The sequence below is a fragment of the Thunnus thynnus genome, chromosome 17 (assembly GCF_963924715.1).
Source record: "Thunnus thynnus chromosome 17, fThuThy2.1, whole genome shotgun sequence".
Classification (NCBI taxonomy): domain Eukaryota; kingdom Metazoa; phylum Chordata; class Actinopteri; order Scombriformes; family Scombridae; genus Thunnus; species Thunnus thynnus.
The window spans coordinates 28,017,725-28,032,413 of record NC_089533.1 but is presented as its reverse complement, the minus strand read 5'-3'; the positions used below and the strand labels follow the sequence as shown (position 1 = coordinate 28,032,413).

The following is a 14,689-nucleotide window of genomic DNA, read 5'->3' as shown; positions in this document are numbered from 1 at the left end:
TGGAAGCCACACTGAGCTTGATAACACCCAGGTGACGCTGATATAAGATGAGACTGACCCTGTGCAGCTGGAGGCTTACATTTTTATTGTCTTAAATTTTCAGATGAACAGTGTTTTCAAACCTTACTTTGAAAGTGGGGTGTTGTTGTACACTCAATAGAGTGCTTTTGGGTGATGTATCAAATTCACACTCAACTTAACTACAAATACATTGGCTGTCCCAAAAATTACATACCAGACTATTGTTCTTTATTTGAAGGGTGAATTTATGAATATGAAAAACTGTTTTCAGTTAAAACAATTTGATGCAGTGCAACTATAACCAGATTGTTGCACATGCCCCTAAGTGACTGTCTATTCCGTAGCCTTGGTTGCTAAGGTTGTTGCTAAGGTTTTTCCATGTGTTGTTTGCGTTGTCCACTCTCATATTTCGGATTGGATTCCGGCTCGAACATGTACGAATGAATTTGAGAAGTTGACGTTTTGAGTAATGAACAAGAAAAAGTATTGAAATCCTACGACTATTAATTGTTGTACGGTTTGTTGACGTAGCCTCCACAGCCTGCGGATGTCTGCTGAGGGGCAGCTCCCAAGAGCTGGCCAATCAGAACAGACTGAGCTCCTCGGGATGGGGGGCTTACAAAAGCTTGTAGTGGCGTGACAAGTAGTTTCTCTATTTCTGCTTTCTGTTACCATATTGTGAAAAAGGTTCTGAGGTATTTAACGTCCACATATTATTATTATTGTTTGATATAGGCCTAATTATTATTTAGAATTTAAGAATGTCCAATTCCTACCTGACCAGAATGTGTTTGGAATGTGGGAGTACCAGGAGTAAACCCACACATGGGATGAAAAAGCTCATGAAACTCCTCACAGATAGTTGTGGCCTTAACCCGGACCTGGCTGTGAGGCATCAGCACGTCTGTGGAAATTGGGAAGTAGGCTGGGGTGAGGTAAGAGAGGTGAGGGAAAGAAATGAAGGAGAATAGGGTGGGTTGGTGACGGCAAAGGAAGGAGCTCCATGTCCATTAAACATTGGACGTCTGCTTGCTAGCATGTCAAATGGGTGGGAGTTTTGGGATGGATGACACTCCAGAGGCCCACCGGATTTTAGGGAGGACAGGTCTAGAGGACAGAGCGGCCTCTCTGAGATCTGTTATTGTGGTCTCCTCATATTTAACATCCCTCTTGAAGAGCTCACGTCTCTCTTTAAGTATCTGGGCACCGGAGTATCTGGGAAATGGCTCCGTGTCATCTGTAGAGAGGTAGTTACACCTCTCTCTACTAAAAGTGGGACCAAACTCTTCTCTCTTTGCATTTTGTGCAGTTAAATTGTGCTTAACTGCACTAGAAATGGGAGGGAGATGGGTTAATCTTTTAGTGCCTTTATCGACCTCACTATAACTCAGCTGCAACTTATTCTGCTCCTGACGCAATCTAATAAGCTTGGTTTTAGCAGTACCCAGTTTGGGTAATGCCTCACCGTTTCTTGAAATAATGCAGCCGGGCACCTCCCTGTCAACCAAAGCACGCCTTCCTGTTTCCACAGGGGGAAGGATCGGCACCTGCTGAAGAGCGCGGACTTCCCGCTGAATGTACTGCTGGTGTTTTATCTCCCTCTCAGCAATCTCTTCAGCGTTTCTTACTGCTTCATCATACTCCTCCTTTTTCTGTCGCTGAAACTGGGCACGTTGTTCAGCTGCTAAAGAGGCATTGAAGTTGTGTAAGTAACATTTTTCTTCTCTGATCTTCTGAGTCTTCAATTTTTCCTTTTTATCAAACAACCTGGCAGCCTCTTTCTGAGCCTGAAGCCAGTCCTGGTCGCTCTGTAGCTCTTCCCTCTCACGCTGTTCTCTCTCTTTTATCGTCTCCTCACGGTGAGCTGAAATGGACATAAGTACAGCAGCCCTCTTCTCCTCCTTATCTCTCTGCCGCTTTTCCATTTCAGCTTCTTGCTTAGCCACAGCTGAGTTCAATCTCTGCTCGTCCCTCAGAGATGTGGTTATAGCCTGCTCCCTCTTCAAAGCTGCCAGATTTTCCCTAACAATCTCTTTAGGGTTCTGGAGCTTCCTGAACCTCTCTATCTGCTCCATCTTTCTTTGCTGCAGCTTTTTCTCATTTTCCAACCTATTCATTCTGGCTCTGTGCTCGGCTCTCTGGTCCTGCATTGTCTCTCTCTCTTTCAGCAGCTTTTTTTCATCCATTTGTCTTTTCAGATATTCAGCTACTGAAAGGTTTTTGAGTTTTCTTTGATGGATCCGCTCCTTCTCCTGCCGCAGAGCTTCTTCCTCTCTAACCCTCATTTCTTCCTCAAATTTTCGGTCTAAATGTTGAGAGATTTTTTCCTTTCGTCTCTTCAAATCTATGAGTGCCTCATTATCCCACTGCATGTGGGTCCTGAAGGCACTGTTTGCGTCCATCTGTTGCCTTACCTGCCTCTTTAGTGTTACCTCATCTGCAGCAAGCCTGTTGAGATACTCCTGTCTTGCCTGCTCAATTTTTTTTGCCTCCTGTAACTCAACAAGCAAGCTGTCAGGCTGTGTCTGAGCCTGTAGCCAGTCCTGGTTGCTCTGGACTTCTGCATTCTCGCATCGCACAGCTTCTCGTCTAGATGAGGTCGATCTAAATCTCTGCTCCTCCCTCAGAGATGAAGATACAGCCTGCTGCATCATTGTGGCTGCCATATTCTCCTCAACAAACTCTCTTCTGGAGTTCTGGAGTTTCCTCGCCATTTCTAACTGCATAGCTTTTCTTCGCAGCAACATTTTCTCACTATCCAATGAGTCAGTTTTGGTGTTCTGCTCGTCTATCTGGTCCAACAGTCTCTTTTGGCAGATATTTCCTTCTGTCTTTGCTGATGTTGAGCTACTGAAATGTTATAACAGATCTCCTGCTGTTGAGAGAGCTTGTTTCTGTCTTGAAGATTAAAGCTTTGATCTTGCACTTCTTGGTGACATCATCAAATTCTGCCTCTTTGATCTTGCACTTCTTGGTGACATCATCACATTCTGCCTCTTTGATCTTGTACTTCTTAGTGTTGACATCATCACATTCTTTACACCCTACACTTATTTGTGACATCATCTCATACTGGCTGTTTTTTTCCAAACCATTTTAATTATTAAAAAAACTTTATTAACAAAACTGTTTTACAATATGACATCATAGCTTAAAAAAATATTTCAAGATTCAAGAGACTTTTTGGCCATTTGCACAGGCTCAGTGAATTCTTGTGCGATTCATTCAGTCAGATTAAAAAAAGAAAGAAATTTATAATAAATTAAATTTAGATAAATAAATTTTAAAAAATAAGAAAGCGAGATCTGTGAGATATTACATTATTTACAAGTTATTAACAGCACTCCAGCAATTATTTACAGAACTTCCACCTGTTGCTCCACTGAAGTACTGGAACAGCAGGTGGAAGGAAAAGTTGAAAAGTTCTGCAGTGTAGCAGGTGGTGTCTCAGGTTGTAGCCTGTGTTCCTCCACCTGAACAGAGTGTCCTGGGTGATGGGGCTCTCTGAGGATGATGGTCAGGGACTGCAGAGGGGGGGGGGAAGCCCCTTTCCTGAAGTGCAGGATGAGCTCCTTCAGGAGCAGGTCAAAAATCCAGTCAACACAACAGCAACTACAAACATGCAGCATACAGACAGGCAGCCTGGTCAACTGAGGGCTGGTCACCGAGTTGTCATCCCAAGCTGTTGCGTGTGGCATATACAGGACATATATCCAGGTCCTAATGTTGATTATACAGAATTCATCCCTGGCTGGCTTTGATGCATTTTTAGCCATAGAATTTATTTGTATTTATGTCTTTACAGCTTTTAAAATTTGTGGACAAGAACTGCTATATTACAACAGCTAATAAAAGATGTCAATAGCTTTCTTCAACAGTATATCATCTAGTGTTTATTTACTTATGTTCCTCTACAAATGCAAAAAAATATTTACAAAAAGCTTGATAATAAAAATTGATGGAATGGTCTGTCAGCAGAAGTCCTTCCAAGTTGTTCTTTCTTCAGGACACAGGCTAGAAAAGATATGACAGTGATTAGCAGCAGTTGTGTGTCTAACTACATACATTTTTTCAGTTTACCTCTCCTCTGGGGACATGGCTCTGGAGCAATTCTTCCATTGTTGGTGGCTCTATAGCTGGGAGAATGCCATGTCTCCTTGGATCATCTGCCCCAAATGTTTCCCAACAATAGCTCTCTGTAGGTCAGGGATGTTAAGTGTTGGTTTTGTGACTCTTAATGGTGTACAGGCTATACCTCTGTGACTTCTTGTTGTATACCTTCTGGTATCTGGGGAGACCACAGGTGTAAAGCCAGCATCACATCAGCAAAGCCCCACTTTGCAGAACAACTATATGACAATACCAGATACACAAAGCATTTACCCACAAAAAAACAACAATACAACTATGGAATAATATGGTATGACATACACTCTGTTGCCATCTTTGGTCAACACTGGTGGTCTGCTGTTGTGGTGGTTGTAATCTAATGCAGCAAGCAAAGTTCTTACTTTATACACTGGGGGAAGAATGGGAGAAGTGTTTGCTTGCATACATCAGCACATAATTGTGGAAGGTCTCCAGGTCAGATGGAGGAGAAGGTCTTTGATAGGATAAGTTTGCCTATTAAGATATATGTTTGTTTTTTGTTTTTTTTATGAAGACAGTAATGTAAGTTCATTACATTATTACATTGTTTTGTGAATTATGAAAAAACCTGATAAACCTGAAGTTTAAATGCTCTGGCATGTCTTTCAGCCAGTGTGGGTTTAGGATGACTTCAGTGAGTGCCAGGTGGGCTGGAGGAACTTTCTGCATCCAGGCCAGGCCTTGTCATGGTCCTCCTTGTTCAGTGGGTCATGCAGGCAGCTCCCAAAAGTCCACTCGTGACACGTCTGTCACATGATGGAGTATACCTCGCCATAGGCTCTGAAACCAGAAAAACATATTATACTATTACATTACCATTGCCATTAAGGAGCAGCCACTGTCTTCATGTAGCTTCATGTTCAACAGTGTATACATACAGTGATACAATGATTGATGTCTTTCATCCAGTGAAGAATTTCTGTTTGACTCTTCACCACTCCAGCCTAGAAAGGGAACAAGTCAGACCCTCTTACTTCATATATTTTAGCATGTGTTACTTCAGTCTGTCAGAGCACAGTTTAACCTGATGATGATCACAATCTTACTGCATGTATTTTCTTGGCCAAGTCTTTTGCTCCATGCCACATGTCCAAGGTATGGATCAGTATAGACTCACCCTTCAGGGCCTTCATTTGAAGGTACGCGTAAGTGCATCATGTCTTTCAGTCGGTTCATTGTTCTAATGAATCCCTCCTTCTCCATTGCAACCAAGTTCCTGTTAGTCTCCCTCTTGTCAGCTGTTATGATGATGATGTCTCATTCCAGCCCACAGCAGTGCAACAACAAAAGATGACAATATACTGTATATCTAAAACTTGCCTTAAAAAAATGATAAAAACATAGAAATTCCTAGAGAAAAAAACAAAACAAAACAAAAAAAGAATGAGCAGTTAGCAGCACAGTGCATTAAAGTGCGTGTCTCAGTTGGATGTAGACAGCTCTTGCATGTCAACGAGTGACCAGCACTGATGGAGGAGTTATATATAATCCATTTTACTGTCCAGAGAACATTAGACAACATGATTGTTGGAACTGCTGGTTTGTGTGGGTTAACAGTTAGCCTACCTTGCATTCCTCTGTGCTTGCCCCGCTTCCACATCCTGCATGAAGGTGTTGTGAAAAAGAAGAGTCTTTCCGACATGGTAAGGAAGTCTGTACTTCTGTACATCCAGCCGAGTCTTCAATCTTGGAGAACATTTTGACTGGTCTGATGTCAACTTCAGCCTTCAATAGATAATAGAATGATCTTAGTAAACATCTAAGATTCGTATACTTAAATGCTTTTTAAATTTGTGTTTTGGTTGTGGGACAGCAGTGGTGCAGTTGTGGGCCGGTAGAATGGCCCATGTATATACATATATTATTTTGAATAGTTCAAAATTAACTGTCAGTTTCAAAGATTGAGGAAGAAGGGATGAGGAGACTGAGAGAGGGGAAAGTGAGCTAGAAGAAAGAGGGGACATGGCTAGTGAGGAGAGACAGTGAGAGCTGACACCACCCAGTCAGCCAGCGGCCAGTCAATCAGATCCAAGATAAGACAAGAAAAAGTCACTAAAAGAGCAAAAGCAGCACTATGAAAAATAAGAGAGGAAAATCCAGCTCTCAAGAAGACAATGAAAATTAGGGACAAAAAAATTAAAGAAAACTTTTTCAAAAGACCAAATTAAGGCATTAGGCAGACTAACCACAAATGCCATGACACTTCATTTAATATTATATAGAGTTCATACTTTTTATACCTGTATCACTTTTAACACTATAACTGTGATCAGCAGCTATAGGCTCTATACTTATAGGTGCAGGGGTGCATCATGGTGCAGGGACTTTTTGACCACAGGACGATGCGCAAAGATTGTGGGAATAGCATCTGCTCTCAGCCTAGTCTTGCCCTTTTTGGTCTTGACAAACTGGTCTGCCTCAAAATGTGCCTGCAGAGTGACGTGAATTTACTTCCCACACATAACAACTCAGTTTTGTCTACCCACTGACATATTCCATAGTGGTTAAATGCACAGTATTAGGGAACACTTTATACTTTTTCAACATGTATACACTCATTACATATCCAAAAGACAACCAAGAACATGACACAACACAAATTCATATCACATCAGTAACTGATGCCACTTGTCATACTGTACTTTGTTAAACATCAGCAGCAAAACCTGCTGATGATAACAACTAATGAAATTCCATAACTAAGGCAATTTCCCATCCAAGCCTGTGTCTAACCCTTTCTCTTCTGTCTTTTTCTCTCTCTCACTCTCTCTTTCATCACAAGAACCACAGGGGATTCAATGGAGCCTGAAGACTCCAAATATTAAGCTTCCCGATTTTGTGGTCTTTGTGAAAAAGTGCAAATACAGTGTTTGAATATGATTACCTCACATATTTTTGTTGTTGTTGTTGTAATCTTCATTGAACGTAAGATGGCTCTTTCTGACTTGAGACAACCATTTTTTTCTCCTCCCTGTGTCAGTGGGGAAACCGTACATTCGTGCTCCTTTCTCTGAGTGATTGGTGCACAGCAAACCATGGTGGAGATTATATGCAAGGACAACACGGAGGAAAGGGCACAAACTATTTGACATGCTATTTATGTAAAAGGAGAGGTTTTTTAATGAATTCATTGTGGCAAATAAGCGCATAGTAAAAAGACAAAGGATACATTAAATATATGATTATGTGTCTAAACATAACACAACCTTCATGATGCACCCTTTTTAATAGCAGATTTCTCCACATACAAGCAAAAGAGAAACTTCTGCCTTTTGCATGCAAAAAGTGGATAAAGTTGTTTTGAATTTGAATATATTATGTATCAATGTATATATTAATAAGTGCAGGGGTGCATAAGAATTGTATACAGAAAGATTAATTTAATTCCACTTATTTGCAATGGATTTCCTAAGACAACACACGTAACATCATCGTGCCACTGCTGCTAGTCCATTGACCTATTGTGCTGTAAGTTGATGATTATTAATAGTCACCTGTTGGTCATCTATCCTATGTGAAAGCCAAAGATTACATAAATCATTAAGATTACATAGGCTCTCAGTTACCATGGGATTACTCAAACCACTATGAATAAAAGAAGTGGTAGAAATGAATTTTGAAACATCCCTTTCCCTCCCTTTAAATATATCAATAACCATCAGGATGTGATTGGTCTTGACTACCATACAACTTCAAGAACATAATTTAAAAAATTCAAAGCAATAAACAAGAACAATATGCTCTTAACCAAGGTAAGGTTAGCCTAAAATATGTCAACAAGGCAGGTAACAGAAGTTCACACGAATCCTCAAATCTTAACGAATTTTACATTTTAAACAAACATACTGATGTAACTACATACACATGTTGGTGTGTTATATGAATGTATATATATATATATACACTATATAAATATTGAAAATCAATGCATGTATTGACTACTAATTACCAAAAAATGCAGTTCTGTCTCTGTCTATATGCTTTCAAATTTCCCGCCGAGAACTTCCGGGAACTATCTGAAATCTACATGAATCACGTGACGAGCATTTTGAACTTCCGTTGACACAACTCTCTCTTCATACGGCACTGGCTCTCACTACATCTTCGAGGAAAGAGCAGACAGAAATGAACAGATGAAGGTTAGACAGGAAGAAGCCCCGGGGAAGCAGGAGAGGATCCATGAGAGGAGACTGCAAAACCTTCACTAGCTCAATATCAGCTAAGACAATAAAAAAGCTGCTGATGATGAAAGAGAGACTGCAAGACCAGAGATGGGAACAGAAAACCAATATTGAAAAATGAGAAAGCGAGAGAAAGCCGCAGGAGAGAAAATCAGAGCAGTCGGAGCGGTTCAGGAAGCTCCAGAAACAAAAAAAGACGGAGAAACTGTCATTGACAAGAGGTAGCAGGCTTTCACTACATCTCTAAGGGAGGAGCAGAGATTGAAATTGGATGTGGCTAACAGGCTAACAAGCACTTAGTCAACTGTCTACAGGCTAACAAGCTAACAGGCTAACAAGTACTTAGTCTACTGTCTACAGGCTAACAAGCTAACAGGCTAACAAGCACTTAGTCTACTGTCTACAGGCTAACAAGCTAACAGGCTAACAAGCTCTTCAGTTTCTCTTCAGTATTTTTCAGTATTCAGCAGCAAATCACTATGTACAGGATGTGTTGAGGGCAGCAAGTCTGTACGAGAGCCACTATCAGTAGCAGTTAAGTCTAGTTTACGGGTTTTTAGTACTGAATGATGTCAGCACAGTAGTCGAGTTGAGTCTAGTTTACGGATTTTTGGTACTGAACGATGTCAGCACAGCAGTCGAGTTGAGTCTAGTTTACGGATTTTTGGTACTGAATGGTCTCAGCACAGCAGTCAAATGTAGTCTAGTTTACGGATTTTTGGTACTGAATGGTCTCAGCACAGCAGTCAAATGTAGTCTAGTTTACGGATTTTTGGTACTGAACGATTTCAGCACAGCAGTCGAGGCGCAACCCAGTCTCACAGCAGTTTGTTAAATAGTCACACAATTTAATCTACAGATTTGTGTACATGGACAAGAATTTTCCATTTTATTCATGACACTCAGCAAGACTTTCAAACTAATATATTTCAGTTGGATGTATCTTTCGTGCCTACACCACTTTTTTTTTGTCAGTTGATGCTCAGGAGTTGATACTCGGGAGCACAGAAGCTGTATTGTTTTTTCTCATTTGTTGTACATTTGTTAAAAAACTATAACCGCTACTTTACTCAACATTTAATCACAAGATTCCATCCTTGTTTTTTATTTCTTTATTTTAATTTTATCAGGACAGTCACTCTGTACAGTCGGAGAAAGCGAGGGCTTTTGTTAGTGTTGGACTTCAGGTTGAGGTAGTACGTACCAGTACAGACATGAACCTGCAAAAGAATCAATCATTTGTATTGTATCCATCCTTTTTCTCACTCATTATTTGAAAAGTCTCCCTTATGGTAACCATATAACAACAATAAATATGCCCATTTAGAATATAGAAGGCCCATAGTTTACAGTAAAAGAAAAACCAGAATAGGTAGGTACAAAACTTTTTTTTTTTTAAACACAGAAACAATTGATGGCAATTGATAAAAAGTGGCCTTGTTTAGATCATTTCATGATCTTGAAATGACCTAAACAAGGCCACTGTCAAGTGTTGGCATATCAAACATCAAACAAAGTGGCTTATAAAAAATGACCATTGCAAAACAAATAATAATAAATAATTAAATAATAAATGGGCTAACACATGCCTTGAATTTTTATATTTTTAAATTAAGGTGAATCTCTACAAACTATAAATTAAAGACAATATGGAATAAACATTAAACGATTCCTCAACATTAGCATAAGAGGAACATTTTAATGCCATGAAGAGCAGAACAATGTGAACGCAAAGTAGAATAAAATGTACAACAATATGTTGGATTAAATAGAATGGGATAAACCTAATAAATACCAAATAACTGCAGAGAGATCTAATGGGTTCTTAGTACTGTAAATAGGCCTAATCTTATGGCTAAACAATTTCACAATGTCAGCAAATCAAATTAAATCGGCTAAAATTGCATGTGTCCACTGCTCACTGATTATTTTCAAATTGTGTTTGAGCATGCCGTAAAGAGCAGAGCAACATCCGTACAAGAAAAACAAACAAAAAATATAGAATTAAATTAGAATAGGACACCTTGCCCTGGACAGCCTTGTGTTGTACCTGCCCTCAACAGCATTCCAGACAGGCTCACGAAATGGGGTCATCAGACAAATAGGCTGAGCCAAGCGGGGATACCCTGGGATACAGTTGGTGCACATAGAGGGGCTGCACCTGAGGACCCTGGCATCGTGCACACATCTTGCACCAATCTGAAAAGGATATTTATGAAATTGATTAGATTGACTATTATACTTTGTCTATTAAATGATTCATGCTTGATCGGGCGATCAAGCATCAAATAGACAGAATTCCACTGAGTCGCAACATCTTGCATTAGTTTATGCCCAGCCAAATTCTGTTCTCTCTGATTTTCTGCAAGTGCTGTGGTGGCCTTTGTGCTTTTTTGAAGTGAGAAACAATTTGCCTTGCAGCAGCAACAGTGACACACACAGCTGTAGAGCGTGCCCCGCACAATGGACTTCCTCCACATTACCCCATGATGGATCCTGGGCCAGTTGATCGGTGCAAACAACCATATTTGTTGCATTGTCAAGAACAACAGAAATTATCTTAACACCCAGAATGTCCCAGTCAGAAATCATTTCTTTCAGTGTTTGTGAAATATGATCTGCTGTGTGACTTTCCTCCATTTTCAACACAAAACTTTCCAGTTGCCAGTCTGTCTTCATCTGCAGCCGTTTTGAAGGTTTAGATATTATGCTGGTGAAATCATAGCTGCTTACATTTTTGCTGAGGTTTTAAACAGACAGCTTCAATATGTCAATATGGCCAAATCCAGACACATTTTTGCAATAATTACATCAAATATTCACAATCAGTCTGTTCATAACTGATTGTGAAGAAGCCAAGTTAGTAACAAGCATTAATGGTAAATGAATGCATACAGATGGGGAGGAGGAGGAGCAGAGAGGAGCTCAAGAGAGGATGGAATGGCATCACTTCCATCTGCAGATGGGAGCACTCTCACCACCTAGTAAGTAAAGCATAGTTAAATTGTGTGTATGAGCATGTGTTTGTAAGACTTACTGGTAAAGAGTCTTCTTTACGGAAGCCGGCATGAGCGGCACTGAGCCGAAGCCTCCCGAACCGATCGCAGCATGATGGAGACACTTGTCCTCAAACAGCTACACACAAACACACACAGGGAGATTTGTTTTACTTATTCTCACGTTTTTACTTCTAAACCTTCTCCTAACCAATCCTGACTTTATTCTTAACTATAACCCTGAATGCAAAGGTCAGGCTAAAAGTAATCTCTTGTGGAAGGTGCAGGCAGAGTGCCTTCACTTAGCTTACACAGCAGTAGCAGTACAAACTAATATTTCTCTAACTTTATATCAGCCCACCTCTGCTTGTGTTTCCCGAGGAGGCTATCTCAAAGATTTTCTCCTCCTCCAGTGAGGCGTCATTAAAGATATGGCTGATGTCATCATCCTTCTCGTCCTCTATCACTTTCTTGCTGGATTCCATAGCGCTGGTTTAACTAGGGCTGGGTCCAGTAGCGTTGGATGCAGTAGAGCTGGATACATTAGGGCTGGATACTGATGCTGGTGCCATTGCTACACCTCATCTTTTTTTTTCTGATGTCCTGGTGTCAACGCTGGCCTTTCTCTTGCCCCACTGTTTTGTGAAATCCTCCACTGACGCTTCACTAGGCTTCATTTTTTTTCATCATCACCAGCCCACCTCTTCTTCACACTGACATCCTCGTGCATCTTGTTGCAGGGTTCAGTGGAGTGGGTGAAGTTGCAATCCTTGATCTTTTTTATGGGTGTTCCTGCAACATCACTGTCCTTTCTTTTTCTCTTCCTCACATGAGAAAAAACCTGTGAACAACTTCCTGTACTGCACACGCTTCATATGCATGATGACCCATTGGGGTTGTGCACTTTGAAGTCTAGATCAGACTTAGCATTGTTTTTTAACACTATCAACACAACTCAATAGGATTGAATGCTGTCACATAAATGGAAAAACTAAAGCAGCACAAAGCAAGAGGGATATTGAAATTATTTTTTGTGACAAATTTAATAAAATCTATATAATAAGCCCACAAATTACTGTACATTCAAAGTTAGCCTATAAAAATGTGTTTTCAAAGATTTTCTTCCCTCCTTTGTGTATAGAAGGAAGGAAAACTTAAGCCATAACAGTCATCAGACCATCAGTCATTTTAAACATTGTTTGGTTGATGAGATGATAATGGTTGATGAGAAAATATGTTATAATAGGAGTTCTACTGGTAGTTTGATTAGACTAATGAGAAGCAGGAACTGTGAACCTCTGTAAAATAAGTTTTAAAACCATCTCTGTATATCATCATTTTCTGAACAGCAGTATGTTATAAACCCTCCACTGAAGCTGGACCTAAATGTTGGATCATTACATGACCAAATTGCCTTGTATATAGAATATTGTTCTGACCAAAAATTTTATTTGATATTATGTCATTACATTATAAAACTACGAACTTTGAATTTCTATCAAGTTACAGCACAGTTGTACATTGCAAATAAGTTTTCAGCATTTGAAAAGCACTCAACAACAGGATTCTTACCTACAACTGGAGGCACTAAAAGATCTGAAAGAGATACAGTTACTGTTCTCTGACTATTGTCTTTGCATTCGAAATGAGCCCTACATGAATTGTGCACTACAAATATTTTGGTAACACTTTAGATTACAGCCCGCAACATACAGCATAATTACCCCACAGTTACCGTGTAATCTTTTGTACCAGTACAGTATATACCAGTACATATATGTAAGTACAGGGGAACAAGATGTGAAGATCTGTAATTATTTTTTAAATATGGGGTACCTGTTCTATTACTGTTGCAGGGTATGTACGACCTACTGAGCAATAATCTGGATGTTTGGGAGGAATTTAAAGAGAAGTTATTATTATTAATTTATTTTTTTACGGTATGATCATAAAATTGAGCAAAAATCTGGATGTTTCAGGGAAGACGGAGTGATGACTTCTGCAGTGCTTAATAAATCTGATGTGATTTTATTTCAAAATGACCTTATTACCTACAAACAGGCAAACCACATTGTTTCTTTATAATTTCGGGGTACTTAAAATAACTTCTGGGTACATCTGTGCGTTTACTTTGGAACAAAGGTCAAGGGGAGAGTGTACTGTCATGGATACTGTCAGCCTCTGAAGACTGTCTCAGTTGTACAAGTTATCTCTAAATTCATCCCAGTCATCCCAATAAATCCATCCTCACTTCCAGATTATTACTCAGTAGGTCGTACATACCTTGTAATAATAGAAGCGGTACCTCATAGTTAAAAAATAACTACAGTAGAAGTTCTTTTTAAATTCCATACTCCATAACTTCACATCTTGTTCCCCTGTACTTACATATATGTGTTGGTACATACTGTACTGGTACACTGTTAGTACAAAAGATTACACTGTAACTCTGGAGTAACCAAGTTGTACGCTGTGGTCTGTAATATAAAGGATTACAAATATTTTACATAAATTACAATGTGTGCAGGAGCTCGGGAGGCCACTCACGGCGTGGCACTGAATCAGTGGAGCCCACTGCTGGAACACAGAAGTGTTCCTCTCTCATGGATGAGGAGAGAATCCGTTTCTGAATCAGTGTCCCCTGATTCAGTGCCATCTGAGGCAGAGACAGAGAGAGTCAGAGAGACACTCCAGAGAAAGGGACTGTGTCAGAGTCAGACAAGCCAGGACCACCAAAAAGGCAACGGTGTGACGCCATATTGGAACTGCTGGAGAGGGAAGAGGAGAGGGCCAGGGAGAAGAGTAGAAAAAATTGTTGAGAAAATGTAATGAAATGTAATGTTTGTTTTCAATAATAATAAAATAATTTTTCAAAATTGATGAGCACTGACTGATGAGAACTAATATCTACCAAACAAGGTCTAACATATCAACATATCACATCAACAATTCCTTAACTTTCCAATGGGCTTTCAATAATAACATAGGTTTTCAAAAATTGATGAGCACTGTGTGATGAGAACTAATATCTACAAGGCACATTCTAACATATATCTACATTTCTAACTTTCCAATAGATTTAACAATGTTATGAAGAAGTTAAAGATCAAATGCTATATTGTTAATTACTATTAACAATAGTTATTAACCAAAAAAAACGTGTGAATGAGTTTTTGACTTGACTTTATCATGTCTCTTTAATAATAGTCATGGTCATGAAGAACTGGAGGTGTGTTGTCGGTTGGTGCTGAGAGAGCAGCAGCAATGCGCGTACGCAACTGTTGCCCACACTGCAGGTCTGGCTGAAGCTGACCACCTCCATCATCGAGCCCCAGTGCTTCT

General features: G+C 39.8%; 1 protein-coding gene across 4 annotated transcripts; it reads right to left on the bottom strand.

Moving 5' to 3' along the window:
• Window positions 1-740: 740 nt before the first annotated feature.
• On the bottom strand, window positions 741-13,691 carry LOC137168039 (meiosis-specific nuclear structural protein 1-like). Of its 4 annotated transcripts, none has more exons than XM_067570467.1 (7): window positions 11,709-13,691; window positions 11,389-11,486; window positions 10,375-10,550; window positions 5,049-5,895; window positions 4,748-4,950; window positions 4,300-4,540; window positions 741-4,217 (listed from the first exon to the last, which is right to left on the bottom strand). In XM_067570467.1, the coding sequence occupies exon 7, from the start codon at window positions 2,766-2,768 to the stop codon at window positions 1,062-1,064; it is 1,707 nt and encodes a 568-aa protein (XP_067426568.1). In that variant the 5' UTR covers window positions 2,769-4,217; window positions 4,300-4,540; window positions 4,748-4,950; window positions 5,049-5,895; window positions 10,375-10,550; window positions 11,389-11,486; window positions 11,709-13,691; the 3' UTR covers window positions 741-1,061. The 4 variants fall into 4 exon arrangements, with proteins under 4 accessions (XP_067426568.1, XP_067426570.1, XP_067426569.1 ...); XM_067570469.1 differs by having other exon boundaries at window positions 741-4,540; window positions 5,049-5,114; window positions 5,288-5,895; XM_067570468.1 differs by having other exon boundaries at window positions 741-4,540; window positions 5,049-5,520; window positions 5,737-5,895.
• Between the last annotated feature and the right edge of the window lie 998 nt (window positions 13,692-14,689).